Raw genomic sequence first — 10,394 nt, 5'->3', positions numbered from 1 at the left:
AATAAAAAAATTGATCTTCGCTGTATATGGGCTAGTTGTTGTTTTTTGTGACATTTGACCCCTTGCAAAATTAATCAAGCACACATCCTTGCTCACAAATATCGATTTTTATTTTTCTGAAAAAAATGTAAAAAAATGCTAATTTTTGGTCAAAAATTTTATGGAAATTGGACATGAGGGACTATTATTTCTTCCAAATATATTTCTTAACAAATTGACAACAAATATGACTAAAAACAACATTGCTGTACGAATATATGACCATTTAAAAAATATATATTTGACCGACCAAAGTTACCTCGCTGACCGAAGTTACCCCCCCTACGGTAAGTATGAGTGAAACTTATTTGTTATGATCTAGAATCACTGGGAAACATCAATAGCGCATGTGCAAGAGCTCCATCGGCTGCTGCAAGTTCACGATCACAGCAGATAATATTTAAGCTTACTGTTTATTTCGTTATTTTGTTGCAGAAAATCATACTAAGAAGCTGATTTGATTTGAAACATATCTAAAGAGGCTTTGAGCGTCAGTTCCACAGCCAACCCTCTTCTGATTCTGTGGACCTGCGAGACGAGGAGCCGGAGGCCGAGGTACAGAGTGTGCACAGTGTGGGCGTATACTCAGCTCAGATTTGGTGTGCATGTGTGTGACCAGTCACCACAGGAGGAAAATTGAAAAATGGAAGTTAATACCACCCAGAGAACACCGACTATTTTATGTCTGATTACTTTATCAATCTGTGCAATTTTAGTAAAAGGTAACAAACTGTTTTGCTCAGAGATGTGCCTTTGTAAAAAGTTTATTAAAAACTTTTTCTACCCCCCCCCCCCATTGCATTGGCAATTGCCCCCCATGCTTATTTTACATTTTTGGTAACATTTTAAATTTGCGATTTCAGTAGTTCACAGCATCTTGCGAAAGGTAGTAAGCTTTGGCAAAAATTGCATTGATCATTTCATAGTATAGTGTGTAGAAGAATAGGATTATCACAGACACAGATACTTTTGTAGGTCATGTAGGTCCTGTGGTTCTTGAGTTATGTTGTAAAAGAGGGATGAAACTCAACTTGCAATACTGACCCCCGGATACTGACCACACAATCGTTACCAAAATCGTGGAAAAAGGGGTAATTTTTAGGGCTTGTCCGTTGACAAAATTGTCCTTGAAATTGGGGTGTTTTATGGCACAAATGTCCGCGAAAAAAAGAAAAAAGGGGTTCTTATTATTTTCTCAAGATCACATGGATAGCTGGCAAGATAAATAAATCACAGGAATAAAATTGGTTTCCTACTTTATACTCATCTCGTGATCATTACTGTTCTCGGTTCTATTTCGTGCGTAGCCTCGTCCTTGAAATGTTGAAATAGGGTCAATATTGCAAATGTGTCCTCGGAATCTAAAAAATAGGGGTGTTTCAGAGTACCGGTATCATTTTGTCCTTGTTTTGGAGTAAAAAAGGGGGTAACATTTCATGATTTGTCCTAGAAATCGACTGCGAAAGAGGGTAGGCCTAATTTGTACTTGTAGTAAGGCCCCTAACAGTCAATTTTGAGTTTCCCATCACATAATTTCTGAAAACAAGTGAGGTAACTTTTTCATTATTCATTATTCATTATTTGTCTGCCTTTCATTATAACCAACACACATGTAAAATGTGTTGTTATTTGCCGCACACTCACTTGAAGATGGATGTTTGGCCCAAATGAGGTTCAAAAGTATATTACAAAGAGTCTGCAAGGTTGACAGCAAAATGTATGTTTTGATTTTGATTTTTCCACAAAAAATAAAGGGATGTTCATAATTTTTTTTGCAAATATAACCACTTTTCATTGGTATTTTTTGGAAAATCACAATAATGAATTCAAGTGAGGGTCAGAAAATGAAGTGAGGGCGGGTGACGGGAAACTCAAAATTGACTTTCCTTGGCCTAATGGTCCTACAATGTATGCGTCCCCCCTGCCAGGGAGTGACCCCACCGGGGAAACAACACTTTTTTAAAATGTATATAACTCAAAACAACAATAAATCAAGCAAGTTTTCAAAGTACCGGGGGTATATAATGATTTTTTTTTAAATTCTGATTTTTATAATGGAGTGAATAGGAAGTGGACACCCTGATTTTGTAGAATAAGGTATCTTTGACCATTTTGGACACCCTAAAGACACCCCTCTGGCCCCATTTGTTTGCACATGGGAAAAATATTTAAATTATCCAGGCAAGTTGAAATTTTGATAAGTTGTGAAATGATACTTGGTACCGTACTTTAGTAGTACTGGTCAACACTGCTGGTTTCAAGCGGTCAGAGTTTCCACCACAAGCCATACCAACATAATGAAGCTTTGTGCTCAACAGTTTTCTACCATCAAGAAACTGTAATCATAACTCTTTGGACACTTAATGATTATAGTCTGTGCTGTACTGCGATAAAATGTACACTTGTGGTGAGCGACTGTATCGTTTTAAAAAAAGTACTGGTAGATACTGGATTTTATTCCCGGGTTTTTTCCTTGTATCAAATTTCATACCCTAAATTTCATTTCCGCGTATTAGCAATTGCAATTTTGCAACCCTTTTTTCCAATTTTTGATGTTTTTGACACCCTAAACACAGTACGCGCGTATCGTGCCTACCCACGAAAAAACTACCCCAGGGGCGTCACCAGACCTGACCTTCCGGGGGCAAGATTGAAAAATTTCCCAATTTTGACCAAAAGTTGTATTATTTATGTGCGCATCGCGCGCGGCTTGCCGCGAAGTGATAAACGGGTGTGGTCCAGGGGCCCACCTTAGGGCCCACCAGGGGCAAAGCCCCGGCGGGGGTCAAGGGGGCGGAGCCCCTGAAGCTCATGGTTTTGGCATATTAGAAGCTAAAATCCAGTGTTCAGAGTACAAAATTTCACAATGAAAGTAGTATAGATCTTCTTCCCTCTTTCTTTCCTTTTCTCTTCTCCCTTCCCTTTTCTCTCCCTTCCCTTTTTTCTTCTCCCTTTTTTTTTCCCTCTTTTTTCTTTTCTTCTTTCCCCTTTCTCTTCTTCCCTCTTTTTCCCCTTTTTTCTCTTCTCCCCCTTTTTCTTCCCTCTTTTTCTCTCCTTCCCCCTTTTCCCCTTCCCAATTTTTTGCTCTTCTTCCCAGTTTTTTTTGTGTCGGGGGCAGCAGCCCCCCCCCACTGGTTACGCCACTGAACTACCCTTTTTACGCGTTTTCATTATCGCGGATGGTGTACAGGCCACAATGGGAGTGACCCCCCGGGACTCTACCCCATGGCAACACTGACCCCATCAAAATATTTGGTCATGCACTGTGCTAAATAACATACATTGTAATTGAAATTTTTCATTTGCTTTTATCAATTGAAAAGTATGAAATATTTATATTTTCTCATTTGTTCAGCCCAACCAGGTGTGAGGGAACCTTTTGAACCAAAGGTGCAGCTGGGAAAAACAACTTACAATGGTCTAGTTCTACGAGTTGAAGGTAGCAAGGTACCTGTGTATGCATTCCGAGGCATCTACTATGCTGCTCCACCAACAGGCAAAAACAGATTTGCCCTTCCAGAGCCAAGAAGGGCTGTAGTCGGCGATTATGATGCCACCAAATATGGCCCGCTCTGCCCGCAAAATGTTGAGTATACGTCGCATGCATTCAAGACCCCATTACCTGTAACAGACACAAGCGAAGATTGTTTAACTTTAGATATCTACACACCAAATTTGGACCCAAACAGAGCTCCTTTGACAGTCATGGTATGGATTCACAGTGGTGGATTCAACATAGGAGGAGGGAGTTTGTTAGATGGAACAGCCTTAGCAGCCTTCCAGAATGTCATAGTTGTAACTTTAAACTACAGACTTGGTGCTTTAGGGTTTCTGAGTACTGGCGATAATCAAGCTAGAGGTAATTGGGGTCTTCATGATCAAATCATGGCTCTAGGATGGGTGTATGATAATATCAAGAAATTTGGTGGTAATGGTAAACAAATCACCATAGTTGGTGAATCTGCTGGAGCAGTGAGTGTAGCACTACATTATTTGTCACCACTGAGCTCAGGTCATTTCCAAAGAGGCATAGCACAGTCTGGAACAGCAATCTCTCATATATCTATGGTGGATAAACCTCGTATGTGGGCCAATGCTTTAGCTGAGGTATTGCTGTGTTCGACAGATCAATCCAGGAAGCTTGTTGAATGTCTTCGTGGCAAGACTATTGAAGAAATCTTACATGCAGATATTGACAGGCAAGATAATGATCATTTTGAAAGTATGCAGGCTGTCCCAAAATGAATATTACTGGTGCATGACACAAGATTCACATTTTGAATTTCATAGCTTATAGCAATGATGGATCATATAGCTATATACCGGTATATGTTGTAATGAAAGATAGCTATAGTGTATCTCAACTTAAAATTTTAATTGTCACATGATCCTGTGTCACATACTGGGGTACCCAAAAAGGTGGCTTTGTTACATTTTGATGTGCAGCTTGGATTTCAAAACACTGTCTCTTGTGTATTCCTTCACTTAGAAGATTCAATTAGGTCTTAAATTGAGGCTAATTTATTCTAGATTACTCATGTTTTTATCCTGTTTTAAAATATTTTTTAATTATTTTCTTATGACGTTTGCCATGAAATGTGCCAAGGGTGGCTGAGGATTAGGGGGAGGAGGATTAGGGGGAGGGATTCATATCGTAAATTTGATTTAAACCCCCATTAAAAATTTGAATCTAGTAAAAAAATGTCTAAATGGACTCCCAGACATCTAAACCAAGTAAATAAATACAGAAGTTCATTTAAAAGACCAATACTTGCTCAAAATGATTGTAAATGTGTAAAAAAGAGGTGGGGTTACATCCTCCCTACTTTGTGATTGTTTTTGCCCCCACTCTCTCATTTTTTAACCGATTTCCATAAAAAATGTGTCAAAATGCTCAGGAGGATGAATCACTTCAAATGAGATGTGTAGGTAAAATGTTTGAACCATTTAATTTTTTTACTATGTAACACAAAGGTACCCCAGGTTGTGACACAGGATCACATACATGTACTAAAAGTAATCATTTTGGGACAGCATGAATTACCTAATGTTAAAAATTTGATCTTTTATTTTTTTATCACTTTTATAACCTTATTTTAAAGTAAGCTTTTTTTGTGAATATCTACTGATAAATGTCATAAAAAGAGGATGCTATGATCATGAAATACTCCTTTAAACCATACACCCATGAGGGTTCTAATCAATTACTTTTACCTGTGTTGTGAACAATTCAGTTTAAATCTTGAAACTGATAGCAAAAAGTCCAGTTGACTTGTTTACAATATCCGTATGGCAACTAATAGCCATATTCATTATTCATATTAACTTTTGATTGTTATTTTTCGTTCATGATTGTTATTTTACAGGAAAGGACATGTGGGATTGATTTTTACACCTGTTGTAGACAATTCCTTTTTGAAAAGTGATCCATTCTTCCTCTTGAGTTCCGGTCGGTTCTTAACCAATGACTTCATGGTAGGGTTCAACCAGGATGGAATGGGATATGATTTGATGCGGTCTCGTGGACCTCCAGGGCTAATGGATGATTTCAAACCAGAAACATTTAGAGTGGCCGCTAATCTCATAGTAAGCATACAATCACTGATCAATGTAAAAAGAACTTATTCACTTAATTAGACACAATTATGATTTAATCCTTAATATTCTAATCCTGGACTAATCATGAAGGGCTGTTCAGAAATTTTGAGTTTATCAATTTTTGCACAATTTTGTTTTATGGATAGGGAGACCCAACATACCCATTTACATGTTTAGACTGAGGAAAAACCATATTGGTGGGTCATATAGACCATGTTGTCGTTAGTTCTTTTAAGACCCATTCCTTGCTGGGATCAGCATTCGAAATAAGGCGCGTCCTTGCATCAAATACCCGTTGAATAAGGCGCGGACCTGCAAAGTTCCTACAGTACGGGTCTGTGTGACCCGTAAAAATTGAATCAAGCAATAAAGAGCAGAAAATATTAGTTTTGTTGTTCCACTGGAAAATCTGGTTCACATAATATGATTGTCCAGCTCCCTGAGTACACTTTCATCAAGTTTTCAACTCGGGTTTTCGATTTTCTACAATCTATATACCATACATTCTCTCTCTCTTGAAATTTCAAAGGCAAGGCCTTGAACTTTTTTCGTATTTCGAGGCCTGACTGGGATCAAAATTAAAACATTACAGGGAGGGGTGTAACTATATGAATTAAATGGTTATTTGATCTTGCAAAAAGCTTGTAACAATATAAAATGAACTCAATCATTAAACAATATCACAGACCAACATATCTGCAAGTTCCAGTAGTGTCTAAAATCTAATGAAATATAAAATAAAAAACTGGTTGTTGCTGGAACTAAGTTTCACAAAACTAATGAACTTTGCTGTTGCTGGAACTTTAATTTGGTATTATATGTTAAATTAATAAGGAAACTTAAAGTACATGTAGACCATACAATATGTGAATGTCCCTTTAATCCATGTTGGCAGGCTAATGTATAATACACAAACCCCTTTTCTTATTGTAGCTTCAATCCTTTGCACCTGGTGACACCACAGACATTGTAGATGCTGTAGAAGGTTTATACTATCCTAACAAAGATGTTAGTGATGAGAGCACACCATTGGAGAAGCTGTTAGAAGCATCTGGTGACTGTCTCTTTGTGGCTCCTGCTGTGGCTACTGTGGATGCCTTCAGTGGTAAGTGTTGCTTCACTTGTCATACGTACTTCAAGCTATTAACCCCTATGTAGTTTTTAAGGAACCCAAAAATGTGTTGCCAGTTGATATATTTCAGAAAAGTTTGAGAAATGTTTTGTTTTTGTCCAGTGTTGTACAAAGAGGCAAGCTAACAATAATAATAATAATAATACATACATACATACAATTTATTTTGAAGCAGTTTTAAATCATTTTCCTCTTGAAAAATATTTCAAATGTTAGATTTAAAACTATATGGGTCATTCAAGAATAATAACCCAGAAGCATATCAATATAAAATCGGTATAGGAGTGACTACTGACTTCGCAAAATCCTCACCATTGTCATGATTGTTTAAAGCATATTTGATTTGATTTGATTTGTTCACAGCTGCCAGGGCCAGAACCTACATGTATGAGTTTCGTCAGAGACCATCATTCTCAACACTGCCCTCATGGGTAGGAGCTGACCATGGAGAGGATGAGTACTTCCTGGGATTGGCATTTCTTGGTGAAGATGTTCGTGGGAATTTTGAGTTTACTACTGAAGAGAAACGATTCAGCCATGTTATGATGTCCTACTGGGCTAACTTTGCCAAATTTGGGTATGTTTTATTATTGAGAATGAAATCATAGTCCATTTATCCATGTACACTATTATTATAACTTCCAAACTGGGGCACTAACTGTGTACTCCATCACTACACTCGATATGTGACATGAGCTGGTCCATGAAGGCCAAAGGCATCAAATTTGAAATTGAGATAAAGGCAAAAATACTGAGAAAAAAAACAATAACATACATAAAAAAATAGACATCGCAAAACTTAAGAACCAAGTATGCGAGACCTTAGGTGTTTTCAGGATAGCCTAATGTTTGAATCAGGTACTTAACTCAGTTTTCAAAAATGCCTCCTTTGGCCTCCATGGACCAGATCGTGTCACATAAGTGATGCATGAAAATTGTTACAAATATTAAAGGAATATAAAAAGCCACATTGTAACATTTGCTCTCAATTTTTTTTTTAAATTCGTTATAACGTTTGCTCTCAATATTTTTCAAAATTCTGTTTTTTACACAATTGTAATGTACTTTAGTAAGTTAACATACCCTGCAAAAATCAAGACTTTTAGTGTTGTGGTTTTAACAAATCCAAGATTCTGAATAAACCATCTGAACAAAATAATTAGTATGTTCAAACTATTAGTTAAACGGCGTTACGCAATATTCAAAACACTGTACAGTGTACATACATGGCGGTGCAGGATTAAAAGGTGCGACATCAGGTTCGTTAGACGGAGTGGCTCGAATCGGCATCATATGCGCTGGTATAAAAATAGCAAATTTTTTTAAATTTCCTCATAGGTTTGGGCCAAAATTAAATGGATATATCTGACAGTGAAGACAAACATTTTGTGGAAAAGAAATACAATTCTATTTCTTTTGGAAATGTTACAATATGGCTTTAAATATGTAAAGTATGCTGGTTATGCAACTGACATGTTTCAACTTTTTCTCCTTTCAGTGACCCCAATGGTAAGCATGGACGCAATAACACCATGACAGATATAGGAAAGCTACCCTACTGGCCTCGCTATTTCCCTCGTGAGAAACTCTATCTCAAATTGGAAAGCAAACCATCTGTTGGCAAGAATATCAAACCAGAGAAAATTGGCTTCTGGAATAAACTTTTTGCTGCTGCTAGTCAAAATAGGAAGAGACATGAGGAGTTATAGAACATGCAATACACAGTTTTGAATGTGATGTAATTGTTATACTGATCAACTGAAAAATGATTGAGGTGATCTTATAGTACAAATTAGTTTATTCAACCTAATTAGCAACCTGTAAGTACACATAGCAGGGGCGTAGGCATCTTTTTTGGTCAGGGGGGGCAAAATAAAATTTTTGGGGCACAGACGAAAAAAATTACAGTTGCATCATATGATACATAGAGACAAAAGGCTTTATTTAGACGATGTGCGCGCGTAGCGCTGAAAAAATTGGTATTTTACACTATTTTTGACCATTATCACGATGGAAAGCCTTAATCCTTGCAATATGGGCGCGTAGCGCGGAAAAATTGTGTATTTTCGGACTGAATTTTGGCAGAAAAGGGCTCCTTGCCCTTTTCTTTTCCTTTGCCCTCCTGATTTTCCCTTTTATTTTTTTTGTCAGAGGGGCACTTTCTTCTTTCATTTTTTGTCAGGGGGGGCACTCTGCCCCACCTGCCCCCCCGCTGGCTACGCTACTGACACATAGCTGTTATTGCTAAGCAAAATTCTCCACAATTTTTCCAAAGTGCTGCACAATTCTGTAAAATTTTATCTATGCAAAAACAGGAACAAACTATAATTACTTAATTGTATGCTATATTATATACTATCCCAACAAAGATGTTGGTAATGATCAAAAGCACACCATTGGAGAAGCTGTTGCTACTGTGGATGCTTTCAGTGGTAAGTGTTGTTTAGGAATTGTTGCATCACTTGTCACACTTCAAAAGCTATTAACAGCTGTGGTCTTTTAACACTGCAAAAGTTGTTTTAATTACCAGTACTTAATTACATACTATAAGTGCACTGCCCACCCATAATTAGGATGTATGTGAGTGTCTGGGGCACTAGCCGGGGTTACTAGTTAGGTTGAATACAGTAATTGTAATTTGTGTGCAATCTTTGTAAAGCCAAATATTTTTTATTTTACAATTCTGTGATTTAACAAATGTGATTTGACACAAGTAAATGAGGTAGATGTGGTAAATTGAATAACTATGCTACAAGCCCAAGGAGGTTCTTGGAGTTCCATGCTCTGCAGAAGTTATGACGGAATAACTGTGGCTGTCTTGGAATTAAAGGGTGTCAAAAATCTAAAGTTCATAAGTCCAGAAAAAGGTAGGAAAATGAGTCCAAGTAGGTGGATGGGGCACTCATATACTACCATGTGTTACCATCTTTGAACATTGCAAACCTGCACCTACAACACTGACCTACTTAATGTGAAAATAGTAACCTTCATTACTGGACTTTCTTGAAATCTTCTTGCAAAGGGTACCCTTTGCACTGACAAGATTTTGTTTGTGTGTGAAATGGTACCCTTTGCACTGACAAGATTTTGTTTGTGTGTGAAATGACCAAGAAAAAATAGTGTAATGTTATAATAGCACTATCATTGAAATATCTACCCTAAACAGAGACTTGCAGGACAATTGTATCATTAGCCTACCCTTTAGCAAAGGAGACTAAAATTGTGACCCTTTAATCAAAGACCAAATTGAAAAGACTACATTGCATATGACATCCTGTCAACCAGATCAAAAATGTGTTACTGCACAGGTCATCAACCAATCACGCCGCACCTTTCCCTCGATGTCAGATGCAAACTAGTCTTTTTAATTTGGTCTTAGATTGTAAACACGGTCTGCCTGCACTGTCTGCGATGTTGGTTAAAATCCCTTTTCTTTGATTTCCTGCTTAAGGATGTATACAGATTGGGTTAGAGTGCTCTCGGGCTATATTGATATATTTAAGTCGTACTGCGTACATAGGGGTTATTTTCATAAATTTTTAGCTATTTAGGGTTACTTTTAACACCACATGTATGTGAACCCAGCTAAGCTCCAAGAACCAAGCTTTGTCTACAAATTCTATTT

The 10,394-nt window shown here is 37.5% G+C and overlaps 1 protein-coding gene across 1 annotated transcript; it reads left to right on the top strand.

Annotated features, from left to right (window-relative positions):
• The first annotated feature begins 402 nt into the window (after positions 1–402).
• Positions 403–8,598, top strand: LOC140149071 (carboxylesterase 5A-like). Its single transcript, XM_072171229.1, has 6 exons — positions 403–761; positions 3,395–4,238; positions 5,406–5,625; positions 6,571–6,742; positions 7,133–7,346; positions 8,268–8,598. Exons 1-6 carry the CDS (start codon positions 683–685, stop codon positions 8,476–8,478), a joined length of 1,740 nt encoding a protein of 579 aa, XP_072027330.1. The 5' UTR covers positions 403–682; the 3' UTR covers positions 8,479–8,598.
• Positions 8,599–10,394: the final 1,796 nt, after the last annotated feature.

The sequence above is a fragment of the Amphiura filiformis genome, chromosome 3 (genome assembly GCF_039555335.1).
Source record: "Amphiura filiformis chromosome 3, Afil_fr2py, whole genome shotgun sequence".
Taxonomy (NCBI): Eukaryota; Metazoa; Echinodermata; class Ophiuroidea; order Amphilepidida; family Amphiuridae; genus Amphiura; species Amphiura filiformis.
This window is presented reverse-complemented; position numbering and strand designations above follow the sequence as displayed.

What these genes read in the sequence shown, in the direction of transcription:
- LOC140149071 (XM_072171229.1), top strand. Translation starts at nt 683, where the DNA reads ATGGAAGTTAATACCACCCAGAGAACACCGACTATTTTATGTCTGATT. An exon ending in GAGTGGCCGCTAATCTCATA is followed by an intron (nt 5,626 to 6,570) that starts GTAAGCATACAA and finishes TTCTTATTGTAG; the next exon opens with CTTCAATCCTTTGCACCTGG. An exon ending in GCTAACTTTGCCAAATTTGG is followed by an intron (nt 7,347 to 8,267) that starts GTATGTTTTATT and finishes TTCTCCTTTCAG; the next exon opens with TGACCCCAATGGTAAGCATG.